Source organism: Mustela erminea, chromosome 3 (assembly GCF_009829155.1).
Source record: "Mustela erminea isolate mMusErm1 chromosome 3, mMusErm1.Pri, whole genome shotgun sequence".
In the NCBI taxonomy this organism is placed as follows: Eukaryota; Metazoa; Chordata; class Mammalia; order Carnivora; family Mustelidae; genus Mustela; species Mustela erminea.
Window position 1 is genome coordinate 43199746 of NC_045616.1, and position 24824 is coordinate 43224569.

At 32.9% G+C, this 24824-nt stretch overlaps 1 protein-coding gene across 3 annotated transcripts in view; it reads left to right on the top strand.

Annotated features, from left to right (window-relative positions):
- CHD1 (chromodomain helicase DNA binding protein 1) overlaps positions 1-24824 on the top strand; it is a 72309-nt gene that overhangs the window by 38108 nt on the left and 9377 nt on the right. For 2 of the 3 annotated variants that reach the window (XM_032335667.1, XM_032335668.1), the window contains 18 exons: positions 512-700; positions 1988-2150; positions 3068-3220; positions 5790-5861; positions 6328-6477; positions 10247-10395; positions 11010-11106; positions 11210-11305; positions 12702-12878; positions 15387-15547; positions 16857-16898; positions 17681-17811; positions 18491-18629; positions 19056-19206; positions 20141-20263; positions 21084-21212; positions 21678-21941; positions 22296-22436. In XM_032335667.1, the coding sequence (XP_032191558.1) occupies positions 512-700; positions 1988-2150; positions 3068-3220; positions 5790-5861; positions 6328-6477; positions 10247-10395; positions 11010-11106; positions 11210-11305; positions 12702-12878; positions 15387-15547; positions 16857-16898; positions 17681-17811; positions 18491-18629; positions 19056-19206; positions 20141-20263; positions 21084-21212; positions 21678-21941; positions 22296-22436 (2527 nt within the window). The remainder of the gene's footprint in view (positions 1-511; positions 701-1987; positions 2151-3067; positions 3221-5789; positions 5862-6327; positions 6478-10246; positions 10396-11009; positions 11107-11209; positions 11306-12701; positions 12879-15386; positions 15548-16856; positions 16899-17680; positions 17812-18490; positions 18630-19055; positions 19207-20140; positions 20264-21083; positions 21213-21677; positions 21942-22295; positions 22437-24824) is intronic. The other variant, XM_032335669.1, reaches the window with a different exon arrangement.

Below are 24824 nucleotides of genomic sequence, written 5' to 3' on the forward strand. Positions count from 1 at the left end.
ATTTTTTCAGTTTTGTAAATAAGCAAGTTTAAGTCATGTGTAATAAATTACAACAGTTCATTTTGCCCTTGTTCAAAATAAAATTCATTTGGAAAACTGAAACAGTATCCTTCTTAGTATTTAATAGGAGCAGTAATAACAATAATAATCCCTTTTTCTATATGAGGAAAATTAGAGTAGATAAAGGTCAGATAACTTGTTCAAGATGACAAATTCTTTTTTCAGAATTTTAAAATTCTTTGAGAAATATTGTAGTGAAAATCCTGTATTTGAAAATACTTTAATTTTAGTTAACATCTTTAACTCAAAGAGAATCATAATTTTATAAAACAGCTTTGTTTCACCTTTGGATACATGACAGATTTCTTGGAAAGGATGGTTCTTAGAAGTGACTAATAACAGCAAATCTCTTTTATTGAAAGTCTGTATTTTGTTTATATATGAGTACTCTCAAAAATCTCATATTCAATGACTTTTTTTCAGTAGTTCTTCCATTTCTTACATTTTTAAGGTTTTCTTCCTGGGAAGATTTTGAAGAAGAACATGGAAAAGGCAGAGAATATGGTTATGCAAGCCTCCACAAGGAGCTTGAGCCATTTCTGTTACGCAGAGTTAAAAAAGATGTGGAAAAATCTCTTCCTGCCAAGGTTGAGCAGATTTTAAGAATGGAAATGAGTGCTTTACAGAAACAGTATTACAAGTAAGCCGTAAACAGACCACGTGTTGGACATTTAATTCTAAATAACCCCCTGTAACCTTGTCTCATTGAAGTGTCCCCCCAACCCTGTAGTGTGTTCTTAGAGTAGTAACAATTGTTGAATTTTAGAATAGGTTTATTCTATAGGCTCTTGAAGCAAAGAAATTAAATGGCATGTTCAAGGCCATGGGTAACCTAATACTAATCATGATTAATTGTGTTTCTCTGTTTTGTGCTCTGTTACCATATAGAGGGTTCTGTTAAGTGTTAATAATACTTACCTGTTAGTGATACTAAGGCATTATTTTGTAGTTATGATGATTACATAATTGACAAACGTAGAAGCCAGAACAAGAAATTTAAAATTTTAGGCCCCCTGTTGAGGAATATTAATCATACTTAAGATCAATTTGTATGTAAGATCTATACAATACTACTTCTACTTCAAAGAATCAAAAGGTAATATTTGTCCTAAAAGCTATTTAAACATTTAATTGCATAAAATGCACTGCTGTATACATGCATTTGGATTCTGAAAAATTTATTTCATGGTAAAAGCTATAAGTACCATACATGAAAAGGAATATATTTTTTGCATGAATTAACCCTCGGGTTTGTTTTCAGCTCACAGACAGTCTTATTTTATCTCTAGCTATTCCCACTCCCTGCCACCCCATATCATTCTGAGGCATATCAGTGATAAATTTGTTTCATGTCCTTTCCCAGACTAACCTTATAGAAAGGAAGAAAATAAAAGATGTTAGAAGACAAAGTATATTGTGGTGAGAGGAAATGTTATATAGTTACATAAATAGTTTGGACTGATAAAAATAACCACCCATAATTTTTCTACAAGTTGCATATATATTGTTTAATTGTAATTTAGAGAAGGCAATGTGGGTAAACCAGGTATGCTCATGAGGTTTCTTACATGTCTATGTTTTGGTTGCCTAATGTAATAAAATTTGTAGGAAGGTTAATATAGATCATAGTTGATCCATTTTTGAAGTAACTTCGGGGGAAAAAGGATTAATACACTATACTCACTGTTACATTAAGCCTTTACTGTATGTTGCTCAGATAACAAGTTATGTGTTGTTTTCTCATTAATTTTATGAATGAAGTTCATTAGTCTTGTGAATGGGGTTTGGTCCGTTGTATATCCAGTTGTGAACTTTGTAATGGTGCAGTTTTGCTTTGATGCTTGATTGTTTTTTCATGATTTTAGAATTCATCCTGGTAAGTATTGTGCTGAACCTCATTTTTGTGTTATTTTTTTTCTTTAAACAGATGGATATTAACTAGGAATTACAAAGCCCTAAGCAAAGGTTCCAAGGGCAGTACCTCAGGCTTTTTGAACATTATGATGGAGCTAAAGAAATGTTGTAACCATTGCTACCTCATTAAACCACCAGATAATAATGAATTCTATAATAAACAGGAGGCCTTACAAGTAAGGATTTTAAAATATTGTTACTCTGTGGTAAAACAAAATTCTAGAAATGCTTATTGCAGTTATAACTGAAAATGGTACAAGGCTTTAATGTATTAGTTAAAATTTCTCTTTGGTTATGGTATAATTAAAGAATTTTTTTTTTTAGTCTTTATAAAAAAAAGCCTTTAAAATGATAATTTATTCAATTTATTATTTTGATCATTTTCTAAAAATGGATTTGTATGGACTAACAAGGTCTATCCAGCAGAAATCCCTTAATATATTCTTAATTGACAGAAATTCACTTCACTGAATGTGCTGAATTTGTGATATGGCAAATGGTAGTCTTGAGAAAGACATCTTAACCTCAGGTTTTACCATAACTGTCACTTCTGGAAGATGGATGAGAAGTATGCAGAAGGCACAACTGCCATCCTACTCCAGCAGTGCTTTAAAGTCCTAGTTTCAGTGACTGATATGTATAAATTCAAATATGTTTTGTTATTGTTTTAAAACCTTTAGTTGCTTAGTAGCTGTTTCTTTCAGTATATTGTTTTTCAAAGATTTTTGGAGAAGTAGTTGTAATGACTAGCCAGTGAAGTGAAACTACTGCCCCCATCCCCTTACCTCCAAAACATGACAAAACCTAGGTGCTGAATGACAAGGAAAATCCTAGCTGGCGTAGATCAGAGTGATCCTAGAAAGGTCCTAGAAAATTTTGAAAACTGAAATTATATTCTACCATTATAAAAACAATTTTGATTTCTAGAAAGGTCCTAGAAAATTTTATAAACTGAAATAAACTATATTCCACCATTATAAAAACAATTTTGATTTTAAATAATTAAAGAAGATGAAGTATTAAGTGGAGTATTTATTTAATGTGATTGATTTTTTTTCACATGATGTAACATTTGTAATTTAATGTTTCCTAGCACTTAATCCGTAGTAGCGGAAAATTGATTCTTCTTGACAAACTGTTAATTCGTCTAAGAGAACGAGGCAATAGAGTTCTTATTTTTTCTCAAATGGTGCGGATGTTAGATATTCTTGCAGAATATTTGAAATATCGTCAATTCCCCTTTCAAGTAAGCATTTCATTTTTTCTTTTTTGTTGACTTAAATTTTATCTGATTTTTTAAAAAATTTTTATCTGATTCTTGAGTGTATTCTACACAATTACCTTTGAAATTCTTCTGTATAGATTTTTATATAAACTGTACTTCTAAGATACTGTTATCTATTTTTAAAATTTCTATTTGTGGGGTGCCTGGTGGCTCAGTCAGTTAAGCTCCTGCATCTTGATTTTGGCTCAGGTCCTCTCATGGTCATGAGATTGAGCCCCAAGTCAGGCTCTGCACTGGCTGTGGAGCCATCTACCTCTGCCTTTGCCCTCTCCTCTCTCTCTCTCTTCCTCCCCGGGTGTGGGGGGGGATTTCTATTTGTTGTTCCTTTTTTTTCCTTTTTGACCTTACATTTAGCAGCAAAGCAATTTTTCTTCTCTCTAATTTTTATTTTAATTCTGTACTTCTCTGCTCAAATCAAAATGGCCAGACTGTTACAGATTCTGAAGAATAATGTTCTTATAGTTACTCTGATTACATAGCTTGCTGAATAAAACTACAGATGACTCTAAGGAAGGTACTAAAGACCAAATGGTCTTATATTTCATTTATTCATTATTTATTTTGAAATCTATTCAGTATAATTGAAGCTAACATGAATGAGTGTTTAATGTTAAGAGACAGGTGCTAATCTCAGTACTTTGTAATAATTTGTTTAATCCTTATTTAATCCTTTATGAACAGTCCCTAGAACCTAGTGAACTTCAATCCTGTAACTAGTTAATGACATATATTTACTGCAGGAAATAAAACAGAAGCAGAATTATAAGGATGAATCTCAACAGACATAATTCCTGCTCTGTTAGTATTTAAATCATAATGTGGGAGATAGATATTAAGCAGGTAATTATACATAAAAATAACATTACAACTCTGGTAATGTGCTTTGAAGGACAGGTTTTTGGTGATATGAACATGGTTGAGAAATAGTCATTCAGGCTAGGGGAAAAGTGGAAAAAGTATCATTGTTTTTTGTAACAGCTTTATTGAGATGTAATTTCCTTCCCATGCAATTCATGCATTTAAGTGTACAGTAAAGTGATTTTTAATATAGGCACAGAGTTGGGCAGCCAACTGCACAATCTTAGAATGTTTTATTCCCTCAAAAAGAAACTACCCTTCAGCTACCATTGTATTTCTCCCTATCACCCCTCTGTGCCCACCTCAACTCTCTCTTGGTTGTTTTTAGTCCCAACTAGTATATGTACATGGTCAAATAAAACAATAGAGTAAAGAAGTGCTTGTTGTCAGCAGTTCTGTGCCCCTTATGCCTTCTCATTCCCAGATTAATTCCCAGAGAAAACTATCTTTACTGTTCTTTTGGTCTAGTTATATTTCAATAAATGATATAGCCACTGTATTTTAAAAGTTTACTAATTGCAATTGTTAATGAAAAGGAAACAAATAGCAGTATTTAAAATATATATTTTGAGCAGGTGTTTAGTAAGCACTCAGTATATATCCAATACTGAGCTAAGTGTTTTTACTGTTTTCTCTCACTGAATGCTCTGAATGTTGTGAGGGAAATATACTATTATGATCATTCCCTGAGAACGAAATGAACAAGGTAAAATGTTAAGATCACTTGTCCAGGCACCCATGAATACTGAAGACACTCAAATGCAGGCTATTTGACTAGAACCCGTGGTGCCCCAAATCAGTGACTTTCATACTTAATCAGGGGGTTTTGGTGGATCTACCTCCCTCTTTCTTTCCCTCCCTCCCTTTATTTCCTTCCTTCCTTTCTCTCTATCTCTTTTTTTTAAAAAAATTTTAAAGTTTTTATTTATTAGAGAGCCTTCATGAGCAGGGAGGAGGGGCAGAGGGAGAGTGAGAAGCAGACTTCCTAATGAGTGCAGAGCTCATTGTGGGGCTCAATCCCATAACCCTGAGATTATGACCTGAGCCGAAGGCAGACACTTAACTGAGCCACCCAGATATCCCTGGATCCTGTTCTCAGAGTTTTTGATTCAGTAGATCTGGGATGGGGCTCAAAAGTTTGCATTTCTAATTTCTCCGGTGACATTGATGGCTGTTGGTCCGGTAACCACGCTGGACTTAATCAGCATTTATAAAACTGTGGTCTGAAACCAATTAATGGATCTGGGAATCAATTTAATGAGTTGTACCAATATTTTGAAAAAATGAAATAGATTTTAATATGTGAGAGTGTATCATGGTACATTGATTTCATGTAACTTGCTTTGAGTACACAGCTGTGTACTCATTCATATGTAAAGTGTATTTCCTACACTGAGACTCAGGTGAGATGGTAGCCATTGCCATTACTTACTGTTATAATCTGGGGAAATAGTTTTAGTGGTTAAGAGCACAGACTTGAGAGACAAAATGCCTGGACATTGTCTTCTCTCTTCTTAGGTACCTTATACTCTGTTACAGTCTTAGCAAAAGCAGTATAGCCTTTTCATACTTAATCTCATTGATTAAGTATCAGTGATTTTAATCTTGTTGATTTTAATATTTTAAAATATTTGATTTGGTTATATGCAGTATTTTGCTGTGTTCTTTCTAGAGATTAGATGGATCAATAAAAGGGGAGCTGAGAAAACAAGCTCTAGATCATTTTAATGCTGAAGGATCAGAGGTATGAATGCTTTTAAAATTGTGAATTATTTTAATCACTATTTTAGTTGTATGTGCTTTTTTTTTTTAAAATCATATTGTTGTTACCCAGTTTTGCTTTGTGAGGTTTTTAAAAATCAATATTCTCTTTTAAATCTGAAGAATTTTACCCTTTCTTTATAATACTGTTTCAGCATAGGACAGTTAATTTGATTCAGAATAAATTAGCCCACTTTCATTTAGAATTTTTTAAATTTGGTGTATATTATTCCATGTATATTTGTATTTAAGAGTCTTGTTGACTGGTTTTGCTAGAGGTTTTTGTATTTTAGTATTTTTTAAAACTACTTTCTTAGTTTTATTGGTGAAATTCTTCTAAATTCAAAAAAATAAATTATTAAATTCTCTAATTAATTAATCACAGTCTCTAATTAATAGATCACAGTTTAGAAGAATTTAAAATCGAGCCTATTTATAATTCCTTACAGGATTTCTGCTTTTTACTTTCCACAAGAGCTGGAGGCTTGGGAATTAATTTAGCCTCCGCTGACACTGTTGTTATATTTGATTCTGATTGGAATCCACAAAATGATCTTCAGGCACAGGCTAGAGCTCATCGAATTGGGCAGAAGAAACAGGTATTTTTTTTTTTCTTTAATTTTACTTTTGTATTCTTTTTTTATGATCATCAGTGTTTGGAAGTGATTTGGGTTTATCTTCCTGGTCAAGTCATTAGAACACAGTCATGTTGCTCTTTAACATGTAAAATACTAAGGAATTCAGATTTACCAAAAGAAGAGCTGGCAGAATTGAAGTAACTGCCAAAATAGGTTTATGCCCTCTCTTTTAATCATACATTTTGTTTACAGCTATAGAGTATCAATTGTTTTTCATTTAAAACCTAAACTTCAAAATGTTTTTATTGTAACTACTGAAAGAGATTTTCTTTAGTATATTGCTACCTCTTTCTTAACCTGTATTTTATCCATTTGCCTATAAGATTGCAAAAAAGCCATTTTGATTTTATAGTTTTTATACAGCTTTCTGATACTGTTATATTAGGCCTTGAGAAAAAACACCTGTCATCATTCTGATGCCTTGTTCTTTGTATTTTAATTCATTTACCTACATCTAGAGTAGTGCTTCTCAAACTTCTCCAAAGCAGGAGAGAACAAACAATAGAAAGACTTATGGGCACATATATACTGCCTTTTAAAGATTTCATGTTTTCTACTGAAAAATTTGTCCATAATTTTAAATTGAAAAAATATTTTGCCCAAATAATTCTCATAAAACTCTGATCAGAAATATATTATGCTTTAATGAAACAAGATGGGACTGGGAGGGAGACAAACCATAAGTGACTTTTAATCTCACAAAACAAACTGAGGGTTGCTGGGGGGAGGGGGTTTGGGAGAAGGGGGTGGGATTATGGACATTGGGGAGGGTATGTGCTTTGGTGAGTGCTGTGAAGTGTGTAAACCTGGTGATTCACAGACCTGTACCCCTGGGGATAGAGTATTATGCCTCCATCAGAAAGGATGAATACCCAACTTTTGTAGCAACATGGACGGGACTGGAAGAGATTATGCTGAGTGAAATAAGTCAAGCAGAGAGAGTCAATTATCATATGGTTTCACTTATTTGTGGAGCATAACAAATAGCATGGAGGACATGGGGACTTAGAGTGGAGAAGGGAGTTGGGGGAAATTGGAAGGGGAGGTGAACCATGAGAGACTATGGACTCTGAAAAACAATCTGAGGGTTTTGAAGGGACGGGGGGTGGGAGGTTGGGGTACCAGGTGGTGGGTATTATAGAGGGCACGGATTGCATGGAGCACGGGGTGTGATGCAAAAATAATGAATACTGTTATGCTGGAAATAAAAAATTAAAAAAAAAATTAAAAAAAAAAAAGAAATATATTATGCTTCTTTATGTAATTTTTTATACTCTGGAACAATATTGCATACCCCTAACTGAAAGCTTGTATTTACAGTAGTGGTTCTTAACATCATCAGACCCAGTGACTACTTTTACATCAGCTGTTTTTAGCACCTCCTTTCCCTTGAATTGAATGCATGAATTTGAAAATAATTTGAGTGCCCTAATAGCAATTTAGGTAGAAAAACAACAACAACCACCCAAAACCTTTTTAAAAAATACATATTTTAATATATAGAGCTACACATATGGGAAAATAAGAGCAGAACTCATTCTCCATTGGAAGTACCAAGGAAGGAAAGATCCAGGGGTATGTTGGTGCATAAGGGAATAGAAATTAATATTAAAATTAGGTCATAACACTTACTTGCACATTATAAAGAGAGGTGCACTTGAAGTAGGGATAATAGCATGCCAAGATAAATTACAGACTGCGGGAGAGGAGATGGTGAGGCAGTAAGGTAATCTTATAAGTGAGCTGGACCTTGTGAATAGTCCAATTAGACCTGTTTTATGAATGAGATGGGGCATAGTGGTTAATTGCACTAAACCTTCCTGTATTGAAATCCTTAACACATGGCTGGACTCATTCCATTTATACTACTTAGATACTAATTAAAGGCCACCACATTTTCCAATAGGTGATAGAAAATAAAGGATACATTAGAAGAACCAGTTAGATAAAATACTATAGAAAGTTGCATGGTAGACCTTTGGGAAGAATATCTGAATAAGATCATGAAATGATGGTAACACAGATTTCTTACATTTATGTTACAAAACTTTAAAAAAAATGTGATATAAACATGACTATATTTTTAAATATAATTTAATTATCATTTAACACATTTAAAATATATAAATATGGGTACATATTTTTATTAATGATTATTGAGCTGTATTTATTATTTGACTATTGGTGTATTATAATAAGATTGCTTCCTGTTCCTGGGTGTTTTTTATTTTTTAAATTTTTATTTAAATTCCAGTTAACATGCAGTATATTATTAGTTTCAAGTGTACATTATAGTGCTTGAACTCTTCCATACAACACGTGGTATGCCTTACAACAGGGGCCCTCCATAATCCCCATCACCTGTTTAATGCCCCACCCACATCCCCAAGGTGGTAACTATCAATTTGTTTTCTGTTGTTAAGAGTCTCTTTCTTGGTTTGCTTCTCTTTTCCCCTATGATCATTTGTTTAGTTTTTTTTCAAATTCCACATATATGTGAAATCAAGCACGTGCCTATGGTTTTACTAGTATTTGGTTCTAAATCTGACACAAGGTATTTCATATCTCTTATTAAATATTTATATGCAACAACTACAAAATGAGTATAGATGAGTAATACAGATGCATTTTATTGGTGACACCAGTACTATACACATTTGGAAATAATTTTTGACAGAGATCTAAATAAAATGATATCCTGTAATCTACTGATTTATGCAGTAGTTAAAATGCTGGGAAAAAAAGTGTGTGAATTAGAACTTCATTAAAACTCTTATTGTTTACCTTAAAATGGAATCAAATTTAGACTCAAAATAATTTAAAAGTTTTTAAAAATCATATATAAGACTTGAAAGACTCAAGATACTTTTTCTTTGTGCCTGAATGTCCAATGTCTCAGGTCCCTCTGCTCTAAAGTACTGGTAAACCTACCTGATGATTTCGAAAACTATGAAAATGTCCCCATAAATTTTCAGAATATCCCTATATGGTCCTACTGTTTATATAGAACTGCTGGTCTTGAGAAATAGGGCAAAATATCTACACATTAATTTTTGTTTGTTTTGGAAAGCTTTGTCTTATGGCAGGGTTTCATCATTAACATGGGAAATGATTCACAGAATTTTGGATTATATGAAATGTGAAATATTAATCAGAATTAACATAACTGATGTAAATTATCATATGTTTACCACTTTTTCCCACCTTCTTTTTTGCTAAAAAATAATTTAAAAATTACTGTCATTGCTTTTATTTATTTATTTATTTTTAAATATATTTCATAAAGATTTTATTTAGTTATTTGAGAGAGAGAGAGATCACAAGTAGCTGTAGAGGCAGCCATAGAGTGGGGCGGGAAGCAGGCTCCCAGTGAGCAGAGAGCCCAATGTGGGGCTCAGTCCCAGAACCCTGAGATCATGACCTGAGCTGAAAGCAGAGGCTTTAACCCACTGAGACACCCAGGCGCCCCATCATTGCTTTAAAAAAAAATAAATAAATAAGCGAATAAAATCTCCTGACCAAAGTATAAGGACACAGCCTCAAACTAATCTTTAAATTGAAGAAGTTTAGCTGTTATATATATTGTTTTTTTGTTTTTGTTTTTGTTTTAATTTTGACCAGTGAAAATTTCACGTAGGATGAGCTTTCCTCTATGTAGAGTATTTGGGTGTTCGTTAGCAAGTGAATCCTTTTTACTACATTTTATGTTTCATCATGCGTTTCTTTACAGGTGAATATTTATCGTCTAGTTACAAAAGGATCAGTTGAAGAGGATATACTTGAAAGGGCCAAAAAGAAGATGGTTTTAGATCACCTTGTAATTCAGAGAATGGACACAACTGGGAAGACAGTACTGCATACAGGTTCTGCCCCCTCGAGGTAGTTAGTTACTTTCATTTTTTTTTTTTTTTTTTTTTTTTTTTTTAAGATTTTTTTCGGTTAGAGAAATGAATCCGGGGCAGGGGAGAAGAGAGGCAGAGGGAGAAGCAGACTTACCGCTGAGCAGAGAGCCTGATGACACGGGGTTGTATCCCAGAACCCTTAGTTCATGACCTGAGCCAAAAGCAGATGCTTAACCAACACTGAGCCACCCAAGCGCCCTGGTAGTTACTTTAATATTAAAAAAAAAAAAAAGTAGACTCCTTTTACACTCATTTTCCTGAAATGTTACACAGTAGTACAGGCAGATCTTTGATGTATCATATTTAGTATTGTAATTCTTTAATTCTTTAAAGCACTGGAGTAATTTTTAAGCAAAAGCATACATTCAGTACTGATTTCACCACTCAAGTTTTATAAATCTTGGGAGAAATTCCTTTAATTTCCAGGTTTCAAGTTCTTATCTTTTAAAATAAGTGATCTTATAGTACTTCTCATGTCTAACTCTGTCATAACTTACATAAAGTTGACTGTGTCAATAATGAATGAAAGTGCAGTGTAAATACTAAATTGTTAACTGTTAATATTAAGCATTTTTATTTGTCTTTATTTAGTTCTACTCCTTTCAATAAAGAAGAATTATCAGCCATTTTAAAGTTTGGCGCTGAGGAACTTTTTAAGGAACCTGAAGGAGAAGAGCAAGAGCCCCAGGTAAAAAAAACTTTCCTCAAAATGTGCCATTTCTTTAAACTTATGAAGTATATTTACTTCAAAATATATTAAAGTATACTTAAAGATTTCTTTCTAATTATAGGAAATGGATATAGATGAAATCTTGAAGAGGGCTGAAACTCATGAAAACGAACCAGGCCCTTTAACTGTAGGAGATGAGTTGCTTTCCCAGTTCAAGGTAGATTTTCTTTCTTTTTAATTTTTCCTTCAAATTATCTAAATTGAGAGGGAGTTATTATTTTTTGTCATTTCATGTTTTATTAATCTCTTTATTAACAGTGAACATAATTTCTTATGATTTTTGTCTTAAAATTTGCTATGTGTTTGAAAATTTTTCTCCCTTACTTTGAGAAACCAGTAGCAACTTGTTTTGAAAAGGACCAAATCATTTATGAATAGGTACATTTAGTGGAATGAGGAGGGCTGTTATTCTAATTAGCTTCTAAAAAAGTGCTTGGCAAATAGCATATCCTCAAATATTTGGGTAAATGAGTGAACATGGTCTCTAATGGAGATTTCTATGACGGAAGGCTTTTAGCTAATGTTTGTTGGAGCAATTTTTGACATTAGATTGTTAAGCATTGTCACACCTCAGAAAACTCAGGTTAATCAGTCCATGTAAGCAATGAGCTCCTATTAGTACTTATAAATACCCCTGGTCTGGTAAGGGCTAAAAGGTTGCAAGGAGTCCTAAAGCAGAGTAAGTCAGCCAGCCTCATAGAGTAAGCTGTTTAGTGTAAAGAAGAAAGTTCCTCGGTAGCCATAACCCTAGAACTGAGGGTTCTAAGAAGAGCGGTTCAGTTTGTGTCATTTGTTCATTCAACAAATATTTATTGCATTCTCTCTCTCTCTCAAATAAATCTTTAAAATAAATAAAGACATGAAAGGATGAACACTGTTTGTAGTATCATCTCTTAACACAAGATAAGCATGGGTTTTTTCATCCAGTTTTTGTAAGTTTTATGTGCCACTATTGGCAGTTAGCTTTAATGAATCCATTCTGTGTACCAGTCTTCATAGTTCCTTCAGTATATTATTTAATCTTCACAAAAGTTAGTGAGCTTTTTCTATTCCTTTTTTTTTAACATTGAAGAAACCAGGAACCCAATATAACCTAAGGTTATCTATGGACCCAGAGTTCTTTTTGTCTTGTTAGTAACTCTTTGTACTACTTTTTATGATCATAAAAATAAGAATATTGGTTTGTTCTATAGCGCTTTGTACTTAATGGGCTGGTGTGCTATTTTCTGCAAAAGATGATTTAGCATGTTACTATAAATTATATTGTTGGTCTGTCAACTGATTTTGTTGAGCAGCAGGACAAAAGAGAATCATTCTATAAGTCTTTTGGTTTATTCTACTTTGACCTAAAAAAAAAAAATAACAAATAATAAAGAATATAGATAGCTTAGCAGTCATTTTTATTTAATCCATAGTCATATTCATTATCCTGAGGATATTTAGGTTTTATTGCCTTATTCTAGTATATCACTCCCTCTCCCCTAAAATGCAAAATATAATTTAAGGATGAGTTTTTCTTTAATGCTTATTCTGTTAAAATTCTGGAATTTAAGGTTGCCAACTTTTCAAATATGGATGAGGATGACATTGAGTTGGAACCAGAAAGAAATTCAAAGAATTGGGAAGAAATAATTCCAGAAGATCAAAGAAGACGATTAGAAGAGGAAGAAAGACAAAAGGAACTTGAAGAAATTTATATGCTTCCAAGAATGAGAAACTGTGCAAAACAGGTGATCTTTTAATTTAAAAGATTATGTCTGTTGTTGTAAGGGTATTCATACCTGGACTGATCTGGTTTTGTTTATAAAGCATGCTGGTCCATTGTTTCCTTTTGTAGTATTTCATCTGATTTAATAATTCTTGTCTCATAAAATAAGTTGGAAAGTGTTCACCCCTCCTCTGCTTTTGGGAAGAGTCTGTATAGAATTGGTATTCTTCATTAAATGTTTGGCATTATTTGTCAGGAAAACCATCTAGGCTTGGAGTTTTCTTTGTTAGAATTTTTAACTCTAAGCTCTTTTATAAATACAGAACTATTTACAATATTTCTTTCTTGAGTGAGGTTAGCAGTTTGTTTCTTTTAAGGAATTTGTCCATTTTATCTAGATTGTTGAATTTATGGACATGAAGTTATTCATAATATTCCCCCCCAAAAATCATCCCTGGTTTCATTATTTTTTCTGTTTCAGTTGACTTCTGCTCTTTTTTACTCTATTTGCTTTGCTTTACTTTGCTCATACTGTTTTTAGTGTCTTAAGATGTATTCTTAAGAATTTAATCAAAACCTTCCTTTTATAATATTATCAGTGTTTAATGTAAACTACAAGTTTCCCTGTAAGCACTGTGTTTTTTTTTATTCTTGCAAATTTTGATACCTGTTGTGTTTTCATTTTCATTCATTTCAGAGTATTTTCTAATTTGCCTTATGGAAGTACTCTTTGACCCGTAGGTATTTTTTTGTTGGTTTATTTTTGTTCTTTTTTGTTGTTACAGAGTTTAATTTAATTTACAAATATTTGGGAGATATTCTGATTATCTTTGTTACTGATTTCTCATCAGCATACCTTGTGTGATGTGAATTTTTAAGTTTTTTGCTGTTTATTTTATGACCCAAATGAAGAAAATAGGAGATTTTAAATAATGGTAACGGGGTCATGCCAGGTTACATGAGATCCTGCAACAAAAGGAAAGAAACTTTTTAATACTAGATTTTTTTTTTTGTTTGAATTAACTTTTGTTTTTTAGAATATTCAATTACAAGATTATTTGTCTTGATTACTGAGCTTTTTTGGTGCCTCCTTAAATTTTGAGTTTGAGGCAAATGAGGGAATTGCTTAGTCATTGTTCTGCTATCCTTCCCCCAGGGGTAGAGTGTTTTGTTTTCTTTTTCTTTTCCTGAAACTGTATTGTGTCTTTTGGTGAGGTGCCCAGTGAGGTGCCCTCAGTGCCCTCAGTGCGGAGAAAGCTACTCCTGTTCTCCAAGCCATCATCTGGAAAGAAAGTTTTTTCTTATCTCCTGCCCAGTGTTACTCATGAGCACCTGTTGGGAATTTTGCAGAGGAATGTCTGAGAGGGGGTGCAAGTTGTATTCTCCATGCCTTTCATTTCCAGGGATCCTATACTCTCATAGTCACCCAAATGAAGCCTTTAGCAAATTTTAGCTAACTTCTTTTGCCTGCTTATAACTCATGCTTTTCACAGGCGAACCAATGCTCAAGTTTTTTCTTTTCTTACAAACTCTGCTGTATTTCCTTGTATTTTAGACTATTAGATTGCCTTGTGATTGTGTAAGAGGAGTTAGGATTTTGTAATTGAGATTTGTTGTTAGGATTGGGGCATCCTATCAATAGGCAGAAGTGGAGCCAAAAAAAAAAAAATGTCTTTGGTCTGAAAGTGACATGTATGTAGTTTCTTGTTAGTGTTTATTTCTGCCAACCCCATGATGATTTCCTTTTATACTACACAGGAAGCACAGCATTATATTGCTTCATGTGAAAGGATGAAAGGAGGTTAGAATGAGGAAGAACTGACTACTGTCTTGACTTTAAGTTAGCTTTCAGCATATTAGGGGTTCAGAAAATGCACTGTGACTTTAGAAAAATTCCAGAGAGTTATAAAGATACGTTTTGATATTTCTGTTAAATAACTGGTGTTATAAATACTGTTGCTTTAATTCTTATTTTAAAAAAATTACCATTGAGGTTGTTTAATTCTATGTTTATGCTATTTGATTAATCGCTTATTAATAATTTTTCTCATTTTTACAGAAGAACAATTTTGGGGGCCCCTGGGTGGCTTAGTTGGTTAAGCATCTGACTCTTGGTTTCTTCTGAGGTCATGATGTCAGGATTGTGAGATCTGGCATCAGAGCCTCATTCTCAGCAGGGAGTCTGCTGGAGATTCTTTCTCCCTCTTCTCTCCCCCTCCCCTTCTCACATGTGAGCGTTCTCTCTCTCTTCTCTAATCAATCTTTAAAAAAAAAAAGACAATTTTGTATTTTCTTTCTAAGAGTGTTTTAAAAAATGTTTGGGGCCGTTAATAACTCTTGGTCATTAACCTGCCATGTTTTTCTCTGTTTTGTTTGCTTTTTTAGTTTTATTTATAGAAAAATTTTTGATATACAGACATTTGAATTTGTTAATTCTCTTAATCTTTTCTTTTGTAATGTTTTCTTTGCTCTTAGAGTTAGAAGGCTTCTTTAGTCTAAGTTAGGATAAATTTTTGTTTTCCAATTCCAGATTAGTTTTAATGGAAGTGAAGGGAGGCGCAGTAGAAGTAGGAGATATTCTGGATCTGACAGTGACTCGATCTCAGAAAGGAAAAGGCCAAAGAAACGTGGAAGACCACGGACTATTCCTCGAGAGAATATCAAAGGATTTAGTGATGCAGAAATTAGGCGGTAAGATGACACAAGACTATTTTACTTCAACTTGCTTTTATTAGAAGGTGAAATTTAAATGTACAAATTTCCATAATTTTCAAAATTAAAATGAAGATTTTAGAGGAGGCAAATATATGATAATTGTGTAGGAATTGGATGGTTCTGCTTTTGGGTCTTCATTATAGCTATGGAAAATAAAGTTTGGTATCTAATCTCTGCATGTTATTTATTGTTAGTCTACTTAGACTGCTAAATTTTTTTAATTTTATTAATGTGGTTCGGAATAGTGACCCTTTTGAATAATGAGTGTATATTTTAGTACATTGGATTTATTTATTAAAATTTTTTCCTGCATTTATGACTCCCAACATTACTATTTTTATGTGGGACTACTTTAGTTCCATATTTTTCTAGTTTTTTTTAACACTGAGGAGGTTTGCTTTTTGAAAGTAGCAATGTTAAAAGCATTTCTGATATGTCCAAGTAAGAATTGAGGTAAGATAGTCATGTAGGATAAATTACAGTTTTCTTTTAAAATATGTTTTTCTTTATATACATTTATATAAGGGGAATGGGATATCAGCCTGCTTTTGTTTATGTAATATTTTTGCTTATAAAATTTGTAAAAAGGTTTGCTTATTGTTATATTTTGAGAGTTTGTTATTTCTTTCAAGCCATTTTAACTCTTTTCTTTTAAATCATAGACCTGACCGATAAAGTTCTTCCTCATTCTTTCTACCAGAAAATTAAATATGTTGTTAGATTTTATTAAGGGTACTTTTATGACCACCTGATTTGCTGGACTTTCTGTCTTTAGTTGAAGAACATTTCAGCTTCTACTTTTCCTGGATATTTTCCCTCATCCATCAACCACTTGGTAGCTTTGTTCTTAAGTAAAATTTTTATTTTCCATTGTTGGTATTATACCATACATCTGAAATAAAGCTATTATTCAGTAAACTTTTATCAATACTTGGAATGTGAAGGAGGTGTAGTATGGTTGATAATTCTGGACATACTTCCTGTGGTAGCCTTGAACTTGTCTTGTGAAAATAATAAAGTAATTTCTAAAATAAAATTTAGCTTCTATTGTTTTATTTATATTGGTTTCTAAACATCATGCTGGGTGTTAAAATATGTCTTGTCTTACTTGGTATATATTAATGTTTTAACATTTTTGTCTTTAGCATAGTTTCTTCATTTGTGTTAATAGTAACAGTGCCCTGAATTAATTTTTGCACTAACAGCTGTTTTCTTTTTTCTGTATATTTATAAATCTATTTTTTAATGGATAACACATTTAAACCAAACATTTATTTTCTGTTAGGTTTATCAAGAGTTACAAGAAATTTGGTGGCCCTCTGGAAAGGTAAATATTTCATTCTTAGAATCACAGGACGTGTGTTATGTGCTTTCAGCTTTATTTACATATATTATTATTGGCTTTAACTACTTCATTAAATTTGCTTAAAAATCATTTACAAAGTTTTCCTAATTATAGTTCATGCTTAAAATTTAGTTTATCAGGACGGGGTGTGTGTGTGTGTGTGTGTGTGTGTGTGTTTAAGTTAATGGTTAATTTCAATAATTGTTGGTGACTTGAATATTCTTTGTCCTTTGTTGTAGAAGGCCCAATGTCTGAATATATAGTGGCAAAGACTCAAATTGGCTCAATTCTATTTTTTCTCTCCAGAACTCCCTCTTAAAGATATTTTCTGTTTTATTTTGGATATTTAGAGTTACTCTATTTATCAAAAAAAGTCCACATATAATTGGACCTGTCCAGATCAAGCCTGTGTTCAGGGGTCATCTTTATTACAATGTTTAGCCCCTTTAGAATTTAAAATCTGATTGGTTATGAAAAGCTTTTATAGAATTATTATATAATCTTCAAGTTGGAAGCATACCATTTTTTTATAATGAATTTGTTAACTTTATTATTCTTGAATAAATGCATACATAAATTGTTTTCCTGCCAACTTTTTAAATTTGAACTCCTTTTTTATGTATCTTGTGCCATTTATGTGAACTAGACTTTTTAGGGCATGTAGAGTGACATGTAGAGGTTAAGGTAGAGTGAAACTACTGTGTCTTAAATGCTACCACTTTATTCTCCATATTTACCTGAAAATTGTATTATTTCATTAACAGATTAGATGCTATTGCTCGGGATGCTGAATTAGTTGATAAGTCAGAGACAGACCTCCGACGATTAGGAGAATTGGTGCATAATGGTTGCATTAAAGCTTTAAAGGATAATTCTTCGGGAACAGAACGAACAGGTAATATTAAAGTGAGGGTGATTTAAAAAGAGAGATAAATGGAAGTTTCAAATAATGCTTTTACTGAGTTAGGAGGGTATTTACCTATTCTTAAAAGATGCTTTGAAAAACAAAGCAGGACCATACTGGGTAATAGGAAATGGGTAACAGAATTGTATTCTTGAAAGCAGTAGATTCTCTTTGTCTGATGTATTCTAACTAATTGGTAACATCAGAGGTTTCTGTATTTTTAGTATAGATGGCTGGGAAAAGGTAGTGTGCCTATGTGATAATGGCTTTGGGCATAGTTATTTAATTATGCTTATTTTGTAATTTACTTACATGAAAATATTTAGCTAAGATTTAGTAATGTATACTGAAAAAAATTATGCTTAGAACACTTATTTAGAAGGTAAGAGTATTAATAGATGTATCTTGTGCAATTGATAAAACATTTATGGAAATACTTTCTGTGAAATGCTTTCTTTGAATCCATATCTGCTTTATTGTAATCTCCATAGTATGTACTTAAAAATCTTGTGAAATTTAAGGTTTGCAGCAAGTGCCACCCCTCAGTAATATAAATAAGTAATACTTATAAATACAGTTAAATAGTAATGCTTATTAATATAAGTAATAGCATATCTTTGTATTCTGTAGAATTGTATATTTCATTTTTTTATGTCTTAAAAAAATTAAGGTGGTAGACTTGGAAAAGTGAAGGGTCCAACATTCCGAATATCAAGTGTACAGGTGAATGCCAAGCTCGTCATCTCCCACGAAGAAGAATTAATACCATTGCACAAATCCATTCCTTCAGATCCAGAAGAAAGAAAGCAGTGAGTTGTTCACTTTATCCATTGTAAATTATTTGTTGTTATTCAATAATTCGAATTTGTATATTTGTTATAAAAGTCTTATGTCATTGGCTAGTTTGAATGACAGGTTTTTAAAAATAAATAAAGCATAGTATTTTGAAGTTCCAATAACTCAAATATGTCCTTCAAAATTAATTTTTAATATGGCAGTTATAGGGACACCTGGGTGGCTCAGTGGGTTAAGCGTCTGCCTTCGACTCAGGTCATGATCCCAGGGTCCTGGGATCGAGCCCCGCATTGGGCTTTCTGTTCAGGGGGGAGCCTACTTCCTCCCTCTCTCTCTGCCTGCCTCTCTGCCTACTTGTGATCTCTGTCTGTCAAATAAATAAATAACATCTTAAAAAAATATATGGCAGTTATAAACTTGAAAGTGGTTATTTGATACAGGTATACTATCCCATGCCACACAAAGGCAGCTCATTTTGATATAGACTGGGGCAAAGAAGATGATTCCAATTTGTTAATTGGTATCTATGAATATGGATATGGAAGCTGGGAAATGATTAAAATGGATCCTGACCTCAGTTTAACACACAAGGTACTTATATATTTCTTGTTTCTGTTGACTACTGATACTGAATTAGATTTTTGCTTTTAAATTATGTTAGAAATAAACTCAATTGATAGGAAACCAAGGTTCCAACTAGCTGTATGACCTTGGCTTCTTGGTTTTCATGAAGGGGTTGAATTTGAATGTCTCAGATTTTGCTTTACCTCTGAAATTATATTTTTTTATTAAGGCATAGGTTTATTTTTCTTCATATTACTAGGTTTAAAGTAAAATTCTCATTCTGTCATATTATTCAAGAGCAAAATGATTTTCTTAAAATTATCAATGTTTAGGGGTTTTAGTGATTTGATACTACCACAACTAAAATCATTTTTTTGCCTAGACTGGAAAACACTGGAAGCATTGCCTTATTATCATATATCTTTTTATTTTTTACTTCTTCACAGTCACTTTTGATATTGGTGTTGTATCATTTGCTATCTGTGAAGCCAAACTGGAATAGCTTAAATTCCTAATGTAAAAATTTCTTCAGAGTATATGCTTTGGGTCACATACATAGCTGATACATTGTATTTGGTGAATTTTTGTATACTTTATAGTTAAATATACTGTCACTAAGAGAGGGAAGAAATCTAAAAATAATGTTTAATAACACTGGATGCTAAATATACTTGGACATTTGAAAGAAATTTCTAACCTCACACTTTATATCATTATTTTGAATGGAGGGTTTTTTTTTTTCATGTATTTATTTAGAACTCATTCCCAGGCAAATGAAATCTTTGCTATGGTGTAGGTATAAATAAAAAAATGTATTTTGCATTCTTACTGCATTCAAATTTTAACAGTTATAACTTGCAGTGAATTATGTGTTTCTTTAAATGTGTAAGCCTTATATATAGGCAATAAATTTCTCATATCATTTATTAAAAACAATCTGAAAAAATTAATTTCTTTCCAGATCCTTCCAGATGATCCTGATAAAAAACCACAAGCAAAGCAATTGCAGACACGTGCGGACTACCTCATCAAATTACTTAGTAGAGATCTTGCCAAAAAAGAAGCTCAGAGGCTTTCTGGTGCAGTAAGTTAATTTAGATGCTTAAAGAGCAGTTCACTTTTCAGTAAGATAAATTTAGTTTACTGAAAGTCCTAGATATCTGAGGCTAATATGACTTTATAAGTGTATTTTTCTGTCATTTGATAACTTTAATTGCATTTGATGACATTTTGCCCTAAGTTTTCTCTGCATTCCTGTTAAAACTGCTATGTCCTTTTTTCAGAAGTGGGATCCAGGTTTTTTTCCCTAATGTTTGGATAGGTACTGGGGGCAAGCTGTTTCAAGTAGTGTACTTTTTAAGAGATCGGGCCTCTATTACTCTTTTATTTGGTCGTATTGGAGAGCTAAAGGTACAGCATAAAGAACACTGAGCTTATTTATTAGGGGCAGGGGGTCCAAAATAGTAGGAAAAATACACTGAAGAGGAGGTGATTAGAAACTAACAGCCTTTAACCATTTGCATTATAACCACAATGTCAGTAACTACCTATGTACCAATAAAAATATTTGTAATGCTATCTCTAATAGGATCAAATTTAGTTTAAGATAATAGTAATTTAGGAAGGTGAAAAACCTTTCTTCTGTTTCTTTCAACTTCTGCTTTTCTCTAATCCTTTTTTAAGGGAATAATTAATTGTCATTAGTTCCTGTTATTCATAATATGTACTTGATTCATTAAGTTATATCACTTTTGTTGATTTTCTAAGATTGGTGTAGCATATTGTGATTAGACTAAGGATTGGGTTGGAATATCCATTCTTTTAGCTTTTTAGATTTAGTATTCAAGAATTTTTTTTTTAACTGAATCTGTGGATTTGGTTAGAATAAAAATAATTATTTTTAGGGAGGATCAAAGAGGAGAAAAGCAAGAGCTAAGAAGAATAAAGCAATGAAGTCTATAAAAGTGAAAGAAGAAATAAAGAGTGACTCTTCACCCCTGCCTTCAGAGAAGTCTGATGAAGATGATGAAAAGGTAAGAATGTGTTTTAGAAGGATATTTATAATATCTAATATATTTATATTTATATTAGAAAGGTACATAGCATGCTTTAGTATACTTAATATTTAAAATTTGAACTAAGACCTGAAATTTTACTTTAAGGTACTAAAGTTCCTTATTTGTAGTTCATTACATAGTCTCATGTATGAAATAGAATTCTACCCATGACTAAGAGGGATAGAGCAGAGGTCCTTCCTTTTTAAACATTTGCCGTTTAAATGAGGTTCTGTTTCCTTTCATTTTATTTTGAATTTTGAATGGGACTGGTTTACTTTAGTTTTTATAGGAAGGTGAACATTGCATGTATCATTATTAACGGGATTCTGGGTTATTTCTTTCTGAATCCACGTACATGCAATCCATAGTCTTGCAAAGAAAAGAAATTAGTCTTTGTCAAGATTTGGTTAGTAATACATTGGCCATACTTGCCCTTTTCAGGATGAGATCACTTCTGTGAAACATCCAAATAAAAAAATTAAAACAGAAAGAGACAGTGAAGAAAGACCTGAGCCAGATGTTTTTATAAAGAAGGAATCAGAAGAAAAGAGGGAAGCAAAAGAAAAAGAGAATAAAAGAGAACTTAAAAGGGAGCTAAAAGAAAAAGAGGATAAGAAAGATATAAAGGAAAAAGATTTTAAAGAGAAAAGAGAAAACAAAGTAAAAGAAGCTATACAGAAAGAAAAAGACATAAAGGAAGAAAAGGTATGCAAATCATAATATAAACTTAGAAAGTGACACAATCAGCATATTTACATTTTAGGAAAATAAATTGCCTATCATCCCAAATTAGCGTGAATAACCAAGTCCTTTAAAAATACATATGGGTATCTAGAAAAGGAGAAAAATTTTTTTTTTGTTTGTTTGTTTTTAAGCTTTACCTCTATGGTAACTTTACAGAGTGGATCCATTTTTGGTTTCCCAGAAAGATAAAATAGAGTGTGGAATGTGAACAAATCACTGTAGAATAAAGTAAGACAGTAATTGTCTTGTGGAAGTGTTAATCATTTTACCTTTGTTTTTGTTGGACTTTTGTTTTTATTTTCTCTTTTTCTTTAGTTGAGCGAATCCAAGTCTGATAGCAAGGAACGATCCAAGAAATCTTCAGTGTCAGATGCTCCAGTTCATATCACCGCAGGTGGTGAACCAGTTCCCATATCTGAAGAATCTGAAGAGCTAGATCAGAAGACGTTCAGCATTGTAAGTAGTAGACTTGCTGGTTATTAGTAAGAATTCATACAGTATTTTAATTGGCAATTTTATCTTCTGGAGCTTTTAATTTAGAAGTGTATTTGAATTGGGTAGTACTACAGTTCTGATTGATAAAGGCAATAGATTTAAATTTTGAAAGTTTTCTTAAATTTAGAATTAACTTGGAAAAGCTCTATAATAAAAACTTTAAGGAGAGGCATTTAGGGAATGCTTGGAGCAAACTTTTTTCCCTTCAGCTTTAGAATTGTAAACTTCTCTGTTCCTGTACCTTTTATCTTTGTAACATTGCTTCTTATCTATAGAATAGGACTAGCTTTTTTTCCCCCATCTTTTATAGAACAGTATTCGTAAAAAGTACAAAAAAAAAATTAGTGAAATTATTTCATTAGAAAAGTGAAAATAAGGGGAAAATGCAAAATGTAAGCCCCATTGTATTACTAGATTCAGTAGACATAAAATTACATTGTCAAATTCATAGAAACGTTTCTAAAATTTCTGCCTATTCCTTCTTGTGAACTAGTACAGTTTCATAGACCACTTTAACAACTTGGCTAAGAAATACTGGGTTTACATGCTGTCATGCTTTTATATTCATCAAAGTCCCCCTCTGCCTCTCCCTCTTACGCACTTGCATGTGCTCTCTCTCCTCTCTCTCTCTCTAAAAAGATAAATGAAATCTTACAAAAAAGAATACTTCCTCTTTAGGATCTCTAGAATCTGAATCTTTTTGTGTTTTGGTATAATCTTAAGTCAGTTTTATTGCTAGTATTAATCAAATGCTATACTTGAAAGATGGAAATTTTCACTTCTAAAAACACATTTTTGTTTTACCTCCTACACCGTTTTAGATGCCCAGGTTACCTTCTTTTCCCATTGTCTTCAACTTTGTACCCTAACTAGAGAATGTTGATCATTGAACCCATTTATTTATTCGTTCCTGCTAATTCCATGGCATGCCCATATTTTGCCCATATTTTTCATGCTCTTTAAGTATAGTAGTTCCTACCTCAGTTTTTTTCTCCTTCTTACTTTTGGCTGTTTACATCCCTCCAATCCTTAAGAATGTTGGAAACAGTCAGAATAAGCTACTCTTATTCCTGTTTTCCATCATACTTATTTGAACATATCTCTGTACTTTTCATTTTTATCTCTTACATGCTGGGATCCCTCAGCATCTTTTTAAGGTTAACCTTTCTTTTTTTTTTTTTTTTTAAGATTTTATTTATTTATTTGACAGACAGAAATCACAAGTAGGCAGAGAGGCAGGCAGAGAGAGAGAGAGGAGGAAGCAGGCTTCCCGCTGAGCAGAGAGCCTGATGCGGGGCTCGATCCCAGGACCCTGGGATCATGACCCGAGCCGAAGGCAGAGGCTTTAACCCTCTGAGCCACCCAGGCGCCCCTAAGGTTAACCTTTCTATTTGTGACCTGGTTCTTAATCTAGCCTCTCTCCATTTTCTGTTGACTTTTTTTTTTTTTAAAAAGCCTCTCTAGGGACGCCTGGCTGGCTCAGTCGGTTGAGTCACTGCCTTTGCTCAGGTCATGATCCCAGGGTCCTGGGATTGAGTCCCGCATCGAGCTCCTTGCTCAGCAGGGAGCCTGCTTCTCTCTCTGCCTCTGCCTACCACTCTGCCTGCTTGTGCTCTCTCTCTCTGACAAATAAATAAATAAAATCTTTTAAAAATAAAAAATAAAATAAAAAGCCTCTCTACTGGGTGGAAATAGGGAGGTGGTGGTGTGCTTTTGCTTTTCTGAAGTGAAGACTGAACGCTTTTGAACTGCTGCCCTTACTCTGCCTATTCATTACTGAGTTAAGTACCTCTTGCCACCTTTCTTTGCCTACATTTCCTCCTTAGTCTTCTGACTGGTTCATATAACTGCTGAAATGGAAAACTTCCTGTTGTGCCCAATGCACGAGTTTCTTCTCCGTCAACTTTTATGATTGATCTTAAAATCGCTTGTATTGTGGAGAGAAGAATGGAATAGTTTTCAACGTGGACTCTGTAGCCAGACTTTCTGAGCTCACATGATTAGGATTTTACTGCTATATAAATTTTATTTGGAACTAGCTCTGATTATTAAATTCAGTGGTCTTTTCTTGATCCTCATTTTCCTTTACATCTTTGCTTAATTTGACACCTCTTGATTTTCTTTGTGTCTTATTGATTTGTCTCCTAAATATCCTATGCAATTTAACAGTTAAGAAAGAGTACAGCCTTTGAGGTCAGACTTGGGTTTGACGGATGTCATTTCACTCTAAGCTTCAGTTTCTTCCATGAAATAAATAGTGTTGCAAAGGTCTACTAGCAGAATTAAATGAGGTGACTTTACACAACACATAGCTTCTAATACCTAGCAAGTGCTTTGTAAATATTGGTT